The sequence below is a fragment of the Hyla sarda genome, chromosome 2, assembly GCF_029499605.1.
Source record: "Hyla sarda isolate aHylSar1 chromosome 2, aHylSar1.hap1, whole genome shotgun sequence".
NCBI classification, from domain to species: domain Eukaryota; kingdom Metazoa; phylum Chordata; class Amphibia; order Anura; family Hylidae; genus Hyla; species Hyla sarda.
In genome coordinates this window covers 190,510,251-190,531,602 of record NC_079190.1, presented here as the reverse complement: position 1 = coordinate 190,531,602, position 21,352 = coordinate 190,510,251, and the positions used below count along the sequence as shown (strand labels likewise).

General features: G+C 42.6%; 1 protein-coding gene across 2 annotated transcripts in view; it reads right to left on the bottom strand.

The window, feature by feature from the left end:
- LOC130355628 (lanC-like protein 3) overlaps positions 1-21,352 on the bottom strand; it is a 113,873-nt gene that overhangs the window by 69,157 nt on the left and 23,364 nt on the right. For both annotated transcript variants that reach the window (XM_056556009.1, XM_056556008.1), the window contains exons 2-3: positions 16,622-16,745; positions 11,681-11,878 (exon numbers count right to left, since the gene is read on the bottom strand). In XM_056556009.1, the coding sequence (XP_056411984.1) occupies positions 11,681-11,878; positions 16,622-16,745 (322 nt within the window). The remainder of the gene's footprint in view (positions 1-11,680; positions 11,879-16,621; positions 16,746-21,352) is intronic.

The following is a 21,352-nucleotide window of genomic DNA, read 5'->3' as shown; positions in this document are numbered from 1 at the left end:
GTTCCACACATGGGGGAAAAAAGCACAGTATAAAAGCAATTTCATAAAAACCTAGACGCATATAAACCACCCTACAAAAGTGAGCAGTAACACGGCCATGTGTATGAGTCATTACAATTATGCTCAGTTCCAGTATATTCTCTTGTAGATGATGTCTCATCAGTAGGTTCATTGGGAATCAGCGCACAGAGACAGAACTAATTGTTTAATGCTCAGTCTTGAGAGGGTGTAATTGGCCCAATATGCTGGAAAGAAGTAATGAGATTAACTCATTCACTGCTGGTGGCAAAAGCTGTAGTTTAATTTAGTTACAAGCTGAGGCTATTAGGTCAAAGAGATTATTTTACGACATCTTAACCATTGAGATAGTGGTTATTTCACTTTCATAGCTTAAAATATTACAAAGAATTACAAAATTGCTCATCTACATGTTTTAATTTTCAAAGGTGACAAGACTCATTACTATGCCAAGCAATGCTGCAGTTAGGCACAGCAATTGCCATGGTACAATAAACTCATGATTGTCTTTTTCTATTTAATCCTTTCCATGCAATTAGCTATTATGATGAAAGACATGTTTGTTTCCCTGTGTATAATAGATATTCTGGTTCTCCATGTGACTTGGCCATAATTCTGGAATTAAGTTTTAACTCAGCATGCTATTGAGGTGAGAGTTTTCTACAATGCATAGAATTAAAGGCTATTGACAACTTTGGACAGTTTGAATGCAAAATAAAGCAACATTCTAAATAGCTTTTATGAACTTTTTTTTTTTTTTTTTATATCAACTGGATCCAGAAAGTTAAACAGATTTGTAAATTACTTCTATTAAAAAAAATCTTAATCCTTCCAATAATGATCAGCTGCTGAAGTTGAGTTGTTCTTTTCTGTCAGGCAACAGTGCTCTCTGCTGACATCTCTGCTTGTCATGGGAACTGCACAGAGTAGAAGAGGTTTGCTATGGGGATTTGCTTCTAATCTGGACAGTTCCCGAGACAGGTGACATCAGAGAGCACTTATATGGAAAATAACAACTTAACTTCAGCAGCTCATAAGTACTGAAAGGATTAAGATTTTTTAATAGAAGTAATTTACAAATCTGTTTAACTTTCTGGAGCCAGTTGATATATAATAAAAAGTTTTTTTTCCTGGATAACCCCTTTAAGGACATTAACCCATTAGGGCCCAATTTGGCCTCACATACACCCTGAATACAGAACTACCCCATATGTGGATGTAAAGTGCTCAGCAGGCACATGGCAGGGCTCAGAAAGGAAGAAGCACCATTTAGCTTTTGGAGAGAGAATTTGGCTGGAATATATTTTGAGGGCGATGTTGCATTTGCAAAGCCTCCATAATGGCTAGACAACTGAAACCCCCTCATGTGACACCAGAGAACGGCATCTAAAGGGACCTTTAAGCAGTCCCTGGTGGTCCAGTGCGGTGGATCGGGTCAGAAAATGATCATTTTAAACATACTAATTTTGGTGCATGTAGTTATAATTTTTTTTAGGGAGTAAAATAAAATAAAACCTATATTGTAACCATATGGACATAATAAAGATAAAGTGTCATTTTACTGAAAAGTACACTGCGCAGAATCGGAAGCCCCCAAAAGTTACAAAATAGGGTTTTTTTTATTTATTTTGCCCCACAAATATTTTCTTTCTGGTTTCGCCGTAGATTTTGGGGTGAAATGATTCATGTCATTACAAAGTAAAATTGGTGCTGCAAAAAACAAGCCCTCATATGGGTCTGTAGGTGCAAAATTTGTAGGTGACTACCGCCACGCCCCCTCCCATAGACTTGTATTGAGGGGGCGGGCTGTGACGTCACGAGGGGCTGAGCCGTGACGTAACGATGCTCCGGCCCCTGTATTGCCCGTCATTATGTGCAGAGCGAACTCGCTCTGTGCAGTAATGATAGCGCGGTGCCGCAGCGGCGATCCCGGGGCTCCCCAGCAGCGGGACCCCGGCGATCTGACATCTTATCCCCTATCCTTTGGATAGGGGATAAGATGTCTAGGGGCGGAGTACCCCTTTAAGGACCAGAGCGTTTTCTGCACATCTGACCACTGTCACTTTAAACATTAATAACTCTGGGATGCTTTTACTTTTCATTCTGATTCCGAGAATGTTTTTTCATGACATATTCTACTTTATGTTAGTGGTACATTTTTGTTGATACTTGTATCATTTCTTGGTGAAAAATTCCAAAATGTTATGAAAAAATTGAAAATGTTGCATTCAAACTTTGAAGCTCTCTGCTTGTAAGGATTAGACATTTCAAATAAATTATATATTGATTCACATATACAATATGTCTACTTTATGTTTGCATAAAGTTGACATGTTTTTACTTTTGGAAGACATCAGAGGGCTTCAAAGTTCAGCAGCAATTTTCCAATTTTCAAAATCGGAATTTTTCAGGGACCAGTTCAGTTTTGAAGTGGATTTGAAGGGCCTTCATATTAGAAATACCCCATAAATGACCCCATAAAAACTGCACCCCTCAAATAATTCAAAATGACATTCAGTAAGTGTGTTAACCCTTTATGTGTTTCACAGGAATAGCAGCAAAGTAAAGGAGAAAATTCACAATCTTCATTTTTTACACTTGCATGTTCTTGTAGACCCAGTTTTTGAATTTTTACAAGGGGTAATAGGAGAAAAAGCCCCCCAAAATTTGTAACCCAATTTCTCTCGAGTAAGGAAATACCTCATGTGTATGTCAAGTGTTCGGCGGGCGCGGTAGAGGGCTCAGAAGGGAAGGAGCAACAATGGGATTTTGGAGAGTGAATTTTGCTGAAATGGTTTTTGGCGGGCATGTCACATTTAGGAAGCTCCTATGGTGCCAGAACAGCAAAAAAAAAAACAAAAAAAAACACATGGCATACCATTTTGGAAACTAAACCCCTCAAGGCACATAACGAGGGGTCCAGTGAGCCTTAAAACCCCACAGGTGTTTGACGACTTTTCGTTAAAGTCGAATGTGTAAATAAAAAAAAAAATGTTTTCACTAAAGTGCAGTTTTTTTTCCCAAACTTACAATTTTTACAAATGCCCCCCAAAAGTTATAATGCCATCTCTTCTGAGTATGAAAATACCCCATGTTAGGATGAAAAATGCTCTGCGAGCGAACTACAATGCTCAGAAGAGAAGGAGTCACAATTGGCTTATGGAAAGCAAATTTTGCTGAAATGGTTTTTGGGGGGCATGTCACATTTAGGAAGCCATAGGGGTGCCATAACAGCAAAAAAAAAAAAAACACAGGGCATACTATTTTGGAAACTACACCCTCAAGGAACCTAAAAAGGGGTGCAGTGAGCCTTAACACTACACAGGTGTTTGACAAACTTTTGTTAAAGTTGGATGTATAAATGAAAAAAGTTTTTTCACTAAAATGCTGGTTTTTCCCCATATTTTAAATTTTTACAAGGGGTAATAGGAGAAAATGACCCCGAAATTTTGTAACCCCATTTCTTCTGAGTATGGAAATACCCCTTGTGTGGACGTCAAGTGCTCTGCTGGCGAACTACAATGCTCAGAAGAGGAGGAGCGCCATTGAGCTTTTAGAGAGCGAATTTGTTTGGAATGGAAGTCAGGGGCCATGTTTGTTTACAAAGCCCCCCATGGTGCCAGAACAGTGGACCCCCTACATGTGACTCCATTTTGGAAACTACACCCCTCACAGAATTTAATAAGGGGTACAGTGAGTATTTACACCCCACTGGCGTTTGACAGATCTTTGGAACAGTGGGCTGTGCAAATGAAAAATTACATTTTTCCTTTTCACGGACCACTGTTCCAAAAATCTGTCAGACACCTGTGGGCGTAAATGCTCACTGAACCTCTTATTACATTACGTGAGGGATGTAGTTTCCAAAATGGGGTCACAGGTGTGTGTGGGGGGGGGGTCATTGTTCTGGCACAATGGGGGCTTTGTAAACACACATGGCCTCCAATTCCGGACAAATTTTCTCTCCAAAGGCCCAATGGCGCTCCTTCTCTTCTGAGCATTGTAGTTCGACCGCAGAGCACTTTACATCCACATATGACGTATGTTCTTACTGAGAACAAATTTTGGAGGGCTTTTTTCCTATGTGAAAATGAAAAATTTAGGGCAACACCAGCATTTTTGTGAAATTTTTTTCTTTTCATGTTTCAAAACTACAACTCCCAGCATGTACTGACAGACTGTGCATGCTGGGAGTTGTAGTTTTGCAACAGCTGGAGGCACACTGGTTGGAAAACCTTCAGTTAGGTTCTGTTACCTAACTCAGTATTTTCCAACCAGTGGGCTTCCAGCTGTTGCAAAACTACAACTCCCAGCATGTACTGATCGCCGAAGGGCATGCTGAAAGATGTAGTTGTACAACAGCTGGAGGTATGCAACTACAACTCCCAGCATGCCGAGAAAGCTGTTTTGGAATGCTGGGATTTGCAGTTTTGCAACATCTGGAGGGCTAGAGTTTAGAGACCTCTGCACAGTGATCTCCAAACTGTGGCCCTCTAGATGTTGCAAAACTACAAATCCCAGCATGCCCAGACAGCAAACTGCTGTGTGGGCATGCTAGGAGTTGTAGTTTTGCAAGATCTAGAGGGCCAAAGTTTAGAGATCACTGCACAGTGATCTTTAAACTGTGACCCTCCAACTGTTGCAAAACTACAAATCCCAGCATGCCCAAACAGCTGTCTGGGCATGCTGGGAGTTGTAGTTTTGCAACATCTGGAGGGCTACAGTTTAGAGACCACTGTATAGTGGTTTCAAACTGTAGCCCTCCAGATGTTGCTAGGCAACTCACCGGCTTCCGTAAGATCCAGGGAGCCGCATCGCTGCCTTCTTCTGCCGCCGATCGCCGCCCGCTGCCGCCGCCAATGGGTAAGTGGACCTTTGGCCCCTCGTTGGTTTCCCCGTTCTGCCCAGCCTATTGTGGGGCAGAACGGGGAAACCGAAAGTTAACCCCCTCGGCACCGACCTGCTATTTGTCGTCGCTTCTACACGACCAATAGCAGGGATAGGAGGGGAGGCACCCCTGCCACCTCACTCCTATCCCTTTTGGGTCCCTTTTGTCTTGAACAACCCCGATCCCCCTTATTTTCCGGGTCACCGGAGACCCGTATGACCCGGAATAGCCGCAAATCACCGGTTTGAATTCACCAGCGATTTGCGGCGATCGCCGAAATAGGTGGGGGGTTCTCAGGATATCGATCAGCAGGCACCCCGGTCGGGCGGGGACCAAAATTCCCACGGGCGTACAGGTACGCCCTTGGTCCTTAAGTACGCCCTTCGTCCCCAAGAGGTTAAGGGGTTAAATTTTAACCCCTTAAGGACCCGGGGCTTTTCCGTTTTTGCACTTTCCTTCTTTCCTCCTTACCTTTAACCCCTTAAGGACCCATGACATGTGTACGTCTCCGCACCCTGGGCTTTAAGGACCCATGACATATGAGTACGTCATGGCGTTTTCCGGTCTCTGCTGCTCACCGGGCGGAGATCGGAACGGCATGCCTGCTGAAATCCTTCAGCAGGCATGCCGTGCAAATGCCGAGGGGGGTCCTGGGACCCCCCCATGTCGGCGATCGCAGAAAATCGCATGTCAATTCAGACATGCGATTTTCTCCTATTCCGGGCTGATCGGATCACCCGGAAAATTGTGATGATCGGAGCTGTCAGTGACAACCCTGATCATCTTGCAGGGTAGGAGTGAAGTCGCAATGCTGCGATCTCCTCCTATCCCCTGCCATTAGTCAGAATTGATTCTGACCAATGGCAGAGCAGGACAGTGGGTTGCCATGGCCCCCCGTTCTGGCCACCCCTGGATGTCGAGGGGATCGTGGGAAGAAGATGGAGGCCGGGTACCTTACCTGAAGATGCCTGGGAACAGCTGATCGTCGCTGGAGACTGCTGGATCCTTGCTCAGGTAAGGAAGCGACGGTGGGGGGGATTGAAAGTGAAAGTAAAGTGATCTTTACTGTGGCAACCACTAGGAAGGCCAAACTGCAACTCCCAGCATGTCCAGACAGCCAAAGGCTGTCTGGGCATGCTGGGAGTTGTAGTTTTGCAACATCTGCAGGGTCACAGTTTGGAGACCACTGTTACGGTGGTGCCCAAACGGTAGCCCTCCATATGTTGCCAAACTACAACTCTCAGCATGCCTAGACTGCCCAGGCATGCTGGGAGTTGTAGTTCTGTAACATCTATCCCTTCAGATTTAGCAATTTTCATGACATTTTTGAAAATTGCTGCTCTACTTTGAAGCCCTCTAATTTTTTCAAAAAACTAAAATATGTCCATTTTATGATGCCAACATAAAGTGGACATATTGTATTTGTGAAGAAAAATAAAATTTATTGGGAATATCCATTTTCCTTACAAGTAGAGAGCTTCAAAGTTAAAAAAAATGCTAAATTTTCAAATTTTTCATGAAATTTGGGGATTTTTCACCAAAAAAGGATGCAAGTAACGCAGAAAATTTACCACCAAATTAAAGTAGAATATGTCACGAAAAAACAATCTCAGAATCAGAATGATAACTAAAAGCATCCCAGAGTTATTAATGTTTAAAGTGACAGTGGTCAGATGTTCAAAAAATGGCCGGGTCCTAAGGTGTAAAATGGCTGGGTCCTTAAGGGGTTAAAGGAAAACTGTCACTTGTTTTCTCGCACACTATCCACAGGTACTGGTCGATAGTGCGGGAGACGCTGATTAAAATGAGCCCTACCTTGTCCGGATCTGCACTGCCGTTCTCCCGCAATTGTAGTTTTATTATCTGTTGAAATCTTCCTGTAACTGGCAAGGGGGCGGGGCAACTTTTGTTTTTTCAATAGGAAGAGGGTCATGTGACACATCAAACTTATTGGGAATTTCACAAGAAAAACAATGATGTGCTTGGTTTTAACGTAACTTTATTCTTTCATGAGTTATTTACAAGTTCCTGACCACTTATAAAATGTGTTCAATGTGCTGCCCATTGTGTTGGATTGTCAATGCAACCCTCTTCTCCCACTCTTCACACACTGATAGCAACACCGCAGGAGAAATGCTAGCACAGGCTTCCAGTATCCGTAGTTTCAGGTGCTGCACATCTCATATCTTCACAGCATAGACAATTGCCTTCAGATGACCCCAAAACTAAAAGTCTAAGGGAGTCAGATCGGGAGACCTTGGGGGCCATTCAACTGGCCCATGACTACCAATCCACTTTCCAGGAAACTGTTCATCTAGGAATGCTCGGACCTGACACCATAATGTGGTGGTGCACCATCTTGCTGTAAAAACTCAGGGAACGTGCCAGCTTCATTGCATAAAGAGAGAAACACATCAAGTGGATTGGTCGTCGTGGGCCAGTTGAATGGCCCCCAAGGTCTCCCAATCTGACCCCCTTAGACTTTTATCTTTGGGGTCATCTGAAGGCAATTGTCTATGCTGTGAAGATACGAGATGTGCAGCACCTGAAACTACAGATACTGGAAGTCTGTGCTAGCATTTCTCCTGCGGTGTTGCTATCAGTGTGTGAAGAGTGGGAGATGAGGTTGCATTGACAATCCAACACAATGGGCAGAACATTGAACACATTTTATAAGTGGTCAGAAACTTGAAATTAACTCATGAAAGAATAAAGTTACGTTAAAACCAAGCACATCATTGTTTTTCTTGTGAAATTCCCAATAAGTTTGATGTGTCACATGACCCTCTTCCTATTGAAAAAACAAAAGTTGGATTCAAAATGCCCGACTTCAAAATGGCCGCCATGGTCAACACCCCTCTTGAAAAGTTTCCCCACTCACATATACTAATGTGCCACAAACAGGAAGTTAATATCACCAACCATTCCCATTTTATTAAGGTGTATCCACATAAATGGCCCACCCTGTACAACTGCGGGAGAACGGCGCGCAGATCCGGACAAGGTAGGGCTCATTTTAATCAGCATCTCCCGCACTATCCACCAGTACCTGTTGATAGTGCGGGTGAAAATAAGTGACAGTTTTCCTTTAAAAAATCATAACTCTTTCAATTTTGCACCTAAAAATCCATATGAGGGCTTATATTTTTGCGCCACCAATTCTACTTTGTAATGACATTAGTCATTTTACCCAAAAATCATTGTGCGACAAAATTGAAGACGAAACGCCATTTTGTAATTTTTGGGGGCTTCCGTTTCTACGCAGTACATTTTTCGGTAAAAATGACAGCTTATCTTTATTCTGTAGGTCCATACGATTAAAATGATACCCTACTTATATAGGTTTGATTTTGTCGTACTTCTGAAAAAAATCATAACTACATGCAGGAAAATGTGTACGTTTTAAAATTGTCATCTTCTGACCCCTATAACTTTTTATACTTACACGTATGGGGCGGTATGAGGGATTGTATTGATCGGACTTATTGATCGCTTTTTATTCATTTTTTCATTATATAAAAAGTGACTATTTTTTTGCGAGTACGCCATTGACCGCGCGGTTAAATTAATTATATATTTTTATAATTCGGACATTTCCGCACGCGGCGATACCATATATGTTTAATTTAATTTTTATTTACAAAGTTTTTTTTTTTTAATTGGAAGAGGGGGGTGATTCAAACTTTTATTAGGGAAAGGGTTAAATGATCTTTATTAAAGGAGATCTGTAGTGCTCTTAAAGTTTTAGATCGTGGGGGTCCGAGCACTGGGGACCCCCGCAATCTCCTGTATTTGGCCACGGCAATGTACAGGAAAGGGGGTGTTCCTTCCCCGCATGACGCGACAGCCGGCATGCCCCTCCATGTATCTCCATAGAGGGGCGTGCCGGCTGCCGCGTCATGCCGCGGCCCCAGTGCTCGGACCCCCCGCGATCTAAATAGGGGATAAAGTCCAGAGCACTACAGATCTCCTTTAACCTTTAACCTCTTTTTTAAATCCTTTTTTCACTTTTTATTTGCAATGTTTAGCTCCCATAGGGGGCTATAACACTGCACACACTGATCTTTTACATTGATCAATGGTTTCTCATAGGAAACCATTGATCAATGATTCTGCCGCTTGACTGCTCATTCCTGGATCTCAGGCACTGAGCAGTCATTCGGCGATCGGACACCAGGAGGCAAGGTAAGGGAGCCTCCTGCTGTCCTAGAGCTGTTCGGGATGCCGCGATTATGCCGCGGCTTTCCCGAACAGCCATCTGAGCTAACCGGGGCCCGTGGCCACGTGTTATAGAACAGGAGCGGACTCATGACGTACCGGTACATCATGGGTCCTTAAGAGGTTAAAGGGGTTGAACCTCAAAAGTAAACAGATCCTAACTGATGCATTATGTAAAGATAAACATATTTTCAATGCACAAACATTTGTGAAAGTATACTGTTTAAGATATATACAATATCTTACATAAGTGAGTACACCCCTCATATTTTTGAAAATATTATATTATATATTTTCATGTGACAACACTGGAGAATTGACACTCTGCTACAATGTAAAGTAGTGAGTGCACAGCCTGTCTAACAGTGTTTAATGTTGTGTCCCCTCAAAATAACTCAACACCCAGCCATTATGTCTAAACCTTGGCAAGATAGGGGAGTACACCCCTAAGTGGAAATGTATAAATTGGGCCCAAAGTGACAATATTTTGTTTGGCCACCATTATTTTCCAGCACTGCCTTTAGCCTCTTGTCATGGAGTTCACCAGAACTTCACAGTCTGTCACTAGAATCCTTTTTCACTCTTCCCTGATGAAATCGCAAAGCTGGTGGATGTTAGAGGCTTTACTCTCCTCAGTTTTCCCTTTGAGGATGTCCCACAGATGTTCAATACGGTTTAGGTCTGGAGACATACTTGGCCAGTCTCTCACCTTGAGGCCATGTTCACATGTCCAAAGCAGCAGAGTCCCATTGTTTTCAATGGGATTCTGCTGCGCTGTGTACAAGGCGGAATTTCCGTGTCAGATATTTCTGTCTTGAAAATTCTATTTTCCGTGTCTACAGAAAGAACGAACCTGTTCATTCTTTCTGTGGACTCCGCATGGAATGCATAGCCATCTACGAGACTCCTGCAGTCTCCAAAATGTTCATATAGTAATTTTCCTTGCGGACATTCTGGACGTGTGAACATGGCCTTATCCTCAGCTTATTTAGCAAACCAGTGGTCGTCTTGGAGATGTGTTTGGGGTTGTTATCATGGGAGGGGATCATGCTCTGCTTCACTATGTCACAGTACATGTTGGCATTCGTCGTTCCCTCAATGAACAGTAGCTCCCCAGTGCCAGCAGCGCTCATGAAGGCCCAGACCATGACATTTCCACCACATGCTTAACTGTAGGCAAGACACACTTTTCTTTGTCACCTCGTTGCCGACACACTTGACACCATCGGAACTTCCAGAGAACAGAGTTAGAGAACGTAAGAGCGATAACACAAAATTTTAGACACCTGCTCCCTATTTACACTGAACCCTTGTAACACTAAGGCTGGGTTCACACTGCAGAATTTCTGACAGAGATCGAGCCGGCGGGGCTAGGACCGAGAAGACTGCATTGCCGTCCCCATAGACTGCACTGCATTTCTGGGTGGATCTTTTGGGAGATCTGCTCAGAAATGCATTGACATCTGTGGGGACGGCAATGCAGTCCGTGCGGTCCTAGTGCCGCCGGCTTGATCTCTGGCAGAAATTCCACAGTGTGAACCTAGCCTTACAAATCACATAACCAGGGAAAATGGCTAAATGGGCCCAAATTAAACATTTCCTTAGTGTACTCACTTTTGTTGCCATTTTACAAATATAGTACAACTGTTATAGATGTGCCCAAAAGTCCAGGGGGGAGATTTATCCAAACATGTGCAGAAAAAAGTGGAGCTGTTGCCTATAGCAACCAATCAGCTTCTTTCTTTTTACATAGCCCTCTTTAAAAATTACATAAGCAATCTGATTGGTTACTATCGGCAACTGCTCCACTTTTCATCTGCACAAGGTTTTAATAAATCTATCCCCATAACTATTAGGTGAACAGTTGTATAGAAAAACTATTTGGAACAAAATAGTGTTTAGCTTGGATAGTTCTGTTTTCTTTTTTATATTGAAAGCCATGCAAGTTGGTAAAGTTTTGTATCTTGTGTGATGAAAATGAAAATAATAAACAAAAAAAGGTGGGTGTATAGCATAAATACATAAAGCATAGAGGTATATAACCTGTGGTACGTTTACAATAGAAGGTACAAGCTGCAGCCTCAGGAGAAAAACCAATCAGGAAATCTAAAGCTACTGTAATGTCCACAAGTGTTGTGTGGCTGGATGCTAGGGCGCTGATGTACTTATTGAGTAAGCACATCAGCCAGCTAGGCTCCGAAAGCCTGCACTGTGTCTGCCCAGTCTGCTGCCAATGGTCAGCTCTGCATGTCCCACTGCCATCACCGCTATCATCATCCTCCTCCTATACAAGTTGGTCACATTATTACAGCGCGGTCACAGGTCTGTAAGTAATAACATTCACAAATGATCTATTTGGTGGAACTGTTTTTCAATGGGAGTAATTGGCTTGTATCCAAAATTTGAAAATACCATGGAACACACAAGCAGAAAGAGAGCTATAGGATTTAATCAACTACAAAATTATTTAACACTATTACTTATTGTTGTAGTACTTTTTTTTTAAACTAATTTATATATGTAGTGGAACACATTGATCAAAAGACAATGACATACCTGGTGCTCCATGACACCAATGGACAAGTTCATTTTCACGCTCTATCACTTCTCCAAGCTCTGGTGGCCAATTGCAATTTTGTTCCTGGTTCACAAGAAAGTCAACACTTTGCCAAACAAGGTCCCGGTCAGATGGTTGAAGGTACTCCTGGAAGGACAGTAGCATATGCAGTATGGAAGAAAGCCCATGAGCTGCCCCTGCATCAACAAGAAACTACATCATCACAAGTGTATGAGATGATCTAAAAATAGAGTTTTTCAGTACACTGTGAGTCCTGGCTACTGCCTAGTTGGTATACTGTTTTGCTTGCAACTTGGAAAAAGCTAATTTAGAGATGACCTCTACACCAGATGTCTCTCAATATACAGTTCATACTTCTGCAGTGTATATAGGAGTACAAATACTTGCTTAGTCCAAAATGACTTCTAAATATTCACAAGAGCATAAGAATACATGGCTAGAGGATTAGAATTACAAGTCCATTCTAACTAATCTACAACTTACATGGCTGCAAAACTTAGGATACAGCCCACATTAACACTCAGTTAAATGGGCACTGTCATGAAATCAAAAAATTGATATGTTGTAGTACTTAAGTACTACAACATATCTCTAATATAGTTTAATTAAAAAAAGTGATTTTAAACCAGTTTAAAATCACTTTTAAATTCGGCCACTAGGGGTCGCCCTCCTAATGGCCGAATGCATTCGGCAGTGACGTCACTACAGAATTTCGTCTCATTTGAGCCTGGCAAATGAGTCGAAATTCAGTCACTGCGGTGCTCGCTCCCTCCTGTCAATCAAACAGGCGAGAGCGAGCACAGTGAAATCCAGGGCTGCGCATAGGCTCCCTGGACTCACACTGGCTGCCTCCCTGCTGCATATTCTCCCTGCAGCAGGGAGGCACATGGCTCTTACCTCTCCTTACAGCCGCGGCTCCAGTGGGGATACACCGCCTCCTCACTGCTCCTCGCAGCTGTGTCCTGTCATTACCGGGGGGGAGCGCGTTATACGGAGAGGGGGGCGCCATTTACAGGAGGGCCCATCACACACTGAGCAACAAGCATGTGCCCGGCTTCCTGTCATGCTCCTACACTCTGGTAACTCTCTCTATGGTTCTGGAGGACTTTCAATCCTTCAGAAACATAGAGACAGTTTCCAGAGGGTACGGGCATGACAGGAAGTCGGGCACACGCTTGTTGCTTGCTATGGACCCCCGCTCATGGACCGGCACAGGGGGGGGGGGGGGGTGGCGATATTGGTCGGGGGCTGGGTGTCTTCCAACACAGGGTGCCTCCAGTTGTTTGACCACTACAACTCCCAGCATGCCCTGACAGCAAATAGATGTCAGGGCATGCTGGGAGTTGTAGTGGTGAAACAGCTGGAGGCACCCTGTCAGGAGAAGTCGGCCCCCAGCAGGCATCAGTGACGTGGTGCCTGCTGGGGAAGTCTGCCTGGTAGTGAGCACACTACCAGGCAGACAAAATGCCATTTTTAAGATAATAAAAAAAATATATAAAGGCAGGGAGGGGGTTAGGGATAGATGGGCAATAGGCAGGGACAGAAAAAAAAAAGAGGATGGTGGGAGCAACTCTTTAACATCCATATCAAAGCCTAGGACCGATCCTGGGCCAAAGACAAGCAAGGAGATTTATCAAAACTTGTGCAGAGAAAAAGTCGATCATTTGCCCATAGCAACCAAACACATTGCTTCTTCTTTTTTTTTTTTTTTTTTTTTTTTTTTTTAAAGGCCTCTGAAAAATAAAAGAAATTATCTGATTAGTTACTATGGTCAACTAGTCAACTTTTCCTCTGCACAGGTTTAGTTAAATTCCACCCCCCCCCCCCCCCCCCCCAAGTTGTCTAGCCAATATGGAGTCAATGTGCTATGCTAAATCATACCATTTGAAAATTAGTAATTTTGAAAAAGACTTTTACTGCCAATGTTGGAAAAAATTTACATGAGGAATATTTATATGTACACTGCTCAAAAAAATGTTGTTAACACTTAGATAATACGTCCTAGATCTGAATAAATGAACTAATCGTATGAAATACTTTCGTCTTTACATAGTTGAATGTGCTGACAACAAAATCACACAAAAATTATCAATAAAATGATCAATGGAAATCAAATTTATCAACCCATGGAGGTCTGGATATGGAGTCACACTCAAAATCAAAGTGGAAAACCACACTACAGGCTGACCCAACTTTGATGTAATGTCCTTAAAACAAGTCAAAATGAGGCTCAGTAGTGTGTGTGGCCTCCACGTGCCCGTATGACCTTCCTACAATGCCTGGGCATGCTCCTGATGAGGTGGCGGATGGTCTCCTGAGGGATATCCTCCCAGACCTGGACTAAAGCATCTGCCAACTCCTGGACAGTCTGTGGTGCAATGTGGCGTTGGTGGAAGGAGTGAGATATGATGTCCCAGATGTGCTCAATTGAATTCAGGTCTGGGGAATGGACGGGCCAGTCCATTGCATCAATGCCTTCCTCTTGCAGGAACTGCTGACACACTCCAGCCACATGAGGTCTAGCATTGTCTTGCATTAGGAGGAACCCAGGGCCATCCGCACCAGCATATGATCTCACAAGGTGTCTGAGGATCTCATCTCGGTACCTAATGGCAGTCAGGCTACCTCTGGCAAGCACATGGAGGGCTGTGCGGCCCCCCAAAGAAATGCCACCCCACACCATTACTGACCCACCACCAATCCGGTCATGTTGGAGGATGTTGCAGGCAGCAGAACGTTCTCCACGGTATCTCCAGACTCTGTCACATGTGCTCAGTGTGAACCTGCTTTCATCTGTGAAGAGCACAGGGTGCCAGTGGCGAATTTGCCAATCTTGGTGTCCTCTGGCAAGTGCCAACGTCCTGCACAGTGTTGGGCTGTAAACACAACCCCCACCTGTGGACGTCGGGCCCTCATACCACCCTCATGGAGTCTGTTTCTGACCGTTTCAGAGGACACATGCACATTGTGGCCTGCTAAAGGTAATTTTGCAGGGCCCTGGCAGTGCGCCTCGTTGCACAAAGGCAGAGGTAGTAGTCCTGCTGCTGGGTTGTTGCCCTCCTAAGGCCTCCTCCACATCTCCTGATGTACTGGCCTTTCTCCTGATAGCGCCTCCGTGCTCTGGACATTACGCTGACAGACACAGCAAACCTTCTTGCCACAGCTCGCATTGATGTGCCCTCCTGGATGAGCTGCACTACCTGAGCCACTAGTGTGGGTTGTAGACTCCGTCTCATGCTACCACTAGAGTAAAAGCACTGCCAGCATTCAAAAGTGACCAAAACATCAGCCAGGAAGCATAGGAACTGAGAAGTGGTCTGTGGTCACCATCTGCAGAACCACTCCTTTATTGGGTGTGTCTTGCTAATTGCCTATCATTTCCACCTGTTGTCTGTTCCATTTGCACAACAGCATGTGAAATTGATTGTCAATCAGTGTTGTTTCCTGAGTGGACACAGTGTGATTTCACAGAAGTGTGATTGACTTGGAGTTACATTGTGTTGTTTAAGTGTTCCCTTTATTTTTTTGAGTAGTGTAGATTTCGCAATGACATTTGCACTTAATACAAGAAATACAAGCAAGCCACGTAGACATGATGTTTCTCATAGTCATGATGTGGATATGAAAATGAGGGGGTTGCTTCTCCATCACTGCAGTACGATTACAGCATATTTCCAGGGGCATTCCAGTTTCAGAAAAATGTACTATTACTCCAACTACAATAACTCACTAATATATTGCACTGGCTTCAGCATGATTTTGTATGATTCAGCCTTGACAGGAAGTTGTGTAGTTCTTCCTTTATTGTCAGTGTGGCATTGTCTCTAGCTATCCAGCTTATTCCTAACTCCCAAGACAATACATCATCCTCCGCTGTCTCAGGAGGCTCGATTGGATCTTGTCTCTGTGCTCCAGCCTAGCCCTCTAAGTGATATGATCATATCTGACTAGTTCCTACAGCCTACATCATTCTATTCTCCTGTTATATACATATATATCTTTATTGGGACATTTAGGGAAAATGATGTGTGTTTACAGCATGGTGCCTTGTCTAGAACAGTGCCTCAGCCAGGGGATCAGACAGCGAATAAATGCAGCAGGTACCGATTGTACGATAGTCTGCTATCAAATGAGATGGTCTGCAACAGCTCTGGGCAGGGAACTGGCAGGATTGTTATGGGAAGATTGTAGGCAGGGTGGGATGATGGTGATGAAGAGCTGAGGGAAAGCCAAATCATTCTGGGATTAATAATAGTAATGTAGAAAGGTAAGCAATGCTATATTCTTCTGCAGCATTTTTTACCTGTCAGAGTAACCTTTTAATGTTTATATGGATATATATGCAGCAAGCAATGGGAGGAGCAGACATCAGGTTTCAGGGGTAAGGTGGTGCATGCAGTCCAGATAGCCCTGGTCAATGGTGAGTGTTTGTTCGATTCAAATTCTATACGAATACGATACATTGTTTTGTAATGTTCTTTTGGCCCTGTTTTGTTTTCCTTGGCCAACATTTCTTGTTTTAAAAATGTTCTCAAAAACCAATAAAGATCATTTAAACCAAATGCAAATCCAAAAACAAAGGCGGCTGCAGCACTCGGATAAATGTGAACACAGCAATTTTCAAATGGAACATGCAATGTTTTAGCTGCCCATGTAGCCTTTTTCAAGCCTGAAAAAGGCTGCACAGACAGCTGAAACATTGCATGTTGTATTTGAAAATGGAATAAAACTTCCTGTGTTCACATTTATCCGAATGCTGCAGCCGCCTTTGTTTTTGGATTTGGATATATCTCTTTATTTCACAGCACTAAATGTACATATCAATCTTGTAATAATTTTTGCATCCTCCCATGTTGTACATGCACAGTCATGTATTGTGTTCTAAAAGAAAGCATACAAGGACATGAAAAAGAATTTACCAAGGTATTCTGTCCCATAGTATGAGTACATAAGTGGAAATGGTTTCCTCTTCTTCTTTGAGTACTGTTTCCCGGATTCTAGGATGGCATGGCAGACTGACCTGATCTGTGCTGCTGTTAACACCTGGGGAAAAGGTAAAATGTCACAGTAAGGAATGTCACTTGGAAGGTCCACACAGGATTGAAATACTGTGGATTTTCAAAGCTAATTTGCACAGGTAAATAATTTTACAGTAACAGGTAAGAGGGTGAGATTTTACAAGTCTGCAGAATATTCCTATATAAAAACATGTAAACATAATAAAAATAAACATATTTAGTATCGCTGTGTGCGTAATTGTACAAACTCTTAAAATATAACATTATGTATCCGATACGGTAAATTACGTAATTTTAAAAAAATATATACCAAACCACAGAATTGCAATTTTTATAATATCCCAGAAAAAAAAGTAAAAAAATCGATTAAAAAGTCAGATCAATACCAGAATGGTACCGATACAAAAAACAGATTATGTTGAAAAAAAAATTAGCCCTCATACAGCCTGGTATGCGGAAAAAAAGCTACAGGGCTCAAAAAATTGCAATAAAAAAAAGTTCAGAATTTTTTTTAAATTAGTAGAACATGACGGAAACTACAAATCTGGTATTGCTGTAATCAGGCGACCTAAAGTATCAAAACAATATAACAATATGTTAGCTCAACCACAAGGTAAATGGTGTAGAAAAGAAAACCACCAAATTTGCTAAATTATTTTTTACTATTTCAATTTCGCTTCACCAATTATATATATATATATATATATTAGGGATGTAAGAAAAAATCTATTCTCGCGATAATCGCGATTTTTCATTTGCCGATACAGAATCGATTCAAAATATTTTTGAATCGATTCTTTTAGGGATGTGGAATTTTTAATAAAACGCACTTTATCTTACCTGCCAACGAGCCCCCGGAGCTCCGGTACAGGTGTTCGGTCCCCCGGCTGTATTCTTCTTACTTCCTGTTAGTCCGGCACGTCACATGGAGCTTCAGCCTATCACTGGCCGCAGCGATGTCCCGCCTCCGCTGGTGATAGGCTGAAGCTCCATGTGACGTGCCGGACTAACAGGAAGTAAGAAGAATACAGCCCGGGGACCGAACACCTGTACCGGAGTGTACCGGAGCTCCGCGGGCTCGTTGGCAGGTAAGATAAAGTGCGTTTTATTTTATTTTGCAGCCCGGACGGGATAACATGAGAAAAGTGAGCACCGGAGTACTAGATCGCCGCTGTCAAAGCTGACAGCGGCGTCTATTGGGATCTATGAATGCTCCCAGGTGGGCGATATATCGCGATGTATCGTCACCTAGACGGTATCGCGATATATCGGGATATATCGAATCGCCACACTGGTATCGCGATTCGAATCGAATCGCCAAATTCTTGGCGATTCACACCCCTAATATATATATATATATATATATATATATATGTATATATATATATATATATATATATTTATTTTTTTTGGTTCGGAGAATATATTATTTAAAAATTAATAGGTATCATTATAGTAGGTAGTTATGGCTATTATAGGGCGAGGAGGAAAAAATTTGTGCAAAAGCGAAAATTGGTCCGGACAAGTGGATCGTCATGAGGGACAAGTAGATTTTGCTCCGTTTTAGTCCCGTGGACAAGTAGTTTTTTTATTACATTTCCACACCCGTGTTTAATCCTTGTTCATAGGTAGCATATGCCAGTGACTTCTTAGTAAGGTAATGCTTTTAATGTCTAATGTATTATGTCTGTTCACGTGCACACTATGTTTACTTGTTACTATGGTGATTGATGTATTGTAGCACACCTACTAGCGGCATGACGCATGGCCTGACGAAGCGATACATGCGCACATTAACTCCCCCCTGCACCCATTACCTGTCCACCCCCTGCTTGATCTATTCAACTGCACATGAAGATCCAATAAAAAGTACTGACGCAACAATACCTTGTGAGTGTTCCACTTAATTCTTATCATGGCCTTGAAGTACAAAGACTGTAAGTTTTATGTGGGAGCAGCGGAGGCACGTGCAGTAGTCTTGTGGGAACCGCATAAATGTACGCTCACAGCTTGAGATCTTATTTCCAATCAGGGACATACGATTAGTGGTGCAGGGATTTCATTCTAGATACTGTAGATTTAGCACATTTATCAGTGAAGCAAGAGTAGACTTGGTCTCAACAGCAGCCCATGAGTAATTTAGGTCGTAACCCTGGACAACAGACAATCAATATCATATTTTGCCCAGTAAGCGGTCAGTGATTATGTGGGAAACCGCTGAAAAGATTTATATGGACATTTATCAACGGGTTTAGTCAGGTTTTCTTTACTACAATTGTCGCAAAATTGTCGCAACTGCGACTACGCGATTTTTGGTGCGACATTTTGACTGGAAAGCGAGAAAAGCAAGTTTTCCAAAAATTAACTACGTAGTTATAATTTTAAAATGGACTACGGGTAGTCAGGTATTTATCAACTGCGACAGTCGCAACTGCGCAAAAAAAAGTCGCAACAGGGTTAAAAATTGACTAAATTTACTCCAGCTCAAACATGGAGCAGAAAAAGCTACTACCAAAGTAAAAAAAGGAAAAATTGCTTACGTGAAAGAAAATTATCAACAGGCTGAAACCAGTTGATAAATACGTCACACATAAGCAAGAAAAAAGTAAAGAAAAAATTACTAAAAAAAAAGAATACATAAGCGAACATTGATAAATGTCCCTCTTAGTTACTATATATTGAGGATGAATATTTTGTATCACATGCTTTGTATACTTTCAAATGGAGTCAATTTTTAAAGAGAACCTGATAGGAAGTGTTTCCCATCCAGTGTGCCTCCAGCTGTTGCAAAACTAAGACAGGCATATCTTCGGCAGTGGCCACTGACTTCATGAAAGGACCACATGCCATGTTTAGCCAGAATGCAAACAGGCATAAACACACACATATGACTTGTTTAGCCAGATAGTATTTTACAAGGTGCCAAAAGAGATGTAACTGTATGTCTTTTTCAGGAAGTATGTTTGGTTTTTTAATTTAATTTTTTTTTTTTTTTACTTCATACAGGACAAACCAAATATATCCTAAAGGGGTTCTCCCTTGTTTATACAGTTTTTTGTTATTATGTTTGTGTGTTATGTGTGTATAAGTATGTGTTTTTTATGTGTGTTGTGATTATGTATATATATATGTATTTTCTTATCTTTTGTGAAGATCCAGAAGCTGGCCCCTTTTTCTTCCAGTGGCTTGCAGTGCACCTCAGCCTCCGCCATGTTGTGTTCGGTAAGTGGGATGTCGGGGTGTGTGTTCTTGCTTCTGTCCTTCCTATCTTCTGACGTCCGAGGCAAATCTTTTCTTCCTGTTTGTTCCGTGGCTCAGCGACGAATCTGCGACCTCTTCCGGCGCATGCACAGCTAGTTTGTTTTTTTTACCAATAAAGTTTTTTTGTCTAATTGACAAACTGTCTGCACTTGCGCGAAGCTACGCTATTAGCGTAGACCTAACGTACGCTACGATGTTAGCGTAGCACTTGCGTACTCGCGCATGCGCAGTTTGTCAATTAGACAAAAAAAACTTTATTGGTTAAAAAAAAAAACTACCTGCGCATGCGCTGGAAGAGGTCGCAGATTCGTTGCTGAGCCACGGAACAAACAGGAAGAAGAGATTCGCCTCGGACGTCAGAAGATAGGAAGGACAGAAACAAGAACACACACCCCGACATCCCACTTACCGAACACAACATGGCGGAGGCCGAGGTTACACAGCATGTCGCTGGAAGAAAAAGGGGCCAGCTTCTGGATCTTCACAAAAGGTAAGAAAATACATATATACATAATCACAACACACATAAAAAAACACATACTTATACACACATAACACACAAACATAATAACAACAAACAGTATAAACAAGGGAGAACCCCTTTAAATGGGCAGTCATTTGCAAAAACTTTTAAATGTAGATAATAACATTGCTGAAGAAAAGGCAGGAGGTCCAGTACTCGATAATATGCAGCTTTATTGAAGTAGACAACACACGGTAAAAGCGTCAGTCAGACGCGCTTTGAGGGGATGCGTTCTTCCTCGGTGACGTCAGTGTATGCTTAGGTGAGGTTTAAATACCTGAGAATAGGGCGGAGAATATGCTTGTAGCGCCTGCCACCTCACCAGAGATACAGCTGACTGGAGGATCAATGTACAAAGGTAAAAGAAATTTAAAATACATAAATGCACATCTTATAGATCATCTTTGTACATTGATCCTCCAGTCAGCTGTATCTCTGGTGAGGTGGGAGGCACTACAAGCATATTTTCCGCCCTATTCTCAGGTATTTAAACCTCACCTGAGCATACACTGACGTCACCGAGGAAGAGTGCGTGCTTTCGAAATACGTTTGACTGTCGCTTTTACTGTGTTCTGTCTACTCCAATAAAACTGCACATTATCGAGTGCTGGACCTCCTGCCTTTTCTTCAGCTATGTTGGGTGCCTAGCCGGGCACCGGTCCGAACACCGAGTTAGGAGAGGTGAGCTGGACTCTGTTCTACAGATAATAACATTACCCTATGTGTGTACATTTGTAATTGCATAAAAAAATTGCTCTCTTGTTCCTGCAGCTATTGGCTGGGAGTCTCCGTACAAAGACAACATACGGGAAGTGGGGGCAGGACAAGCAGGGCTCTGTGCAGGCTCC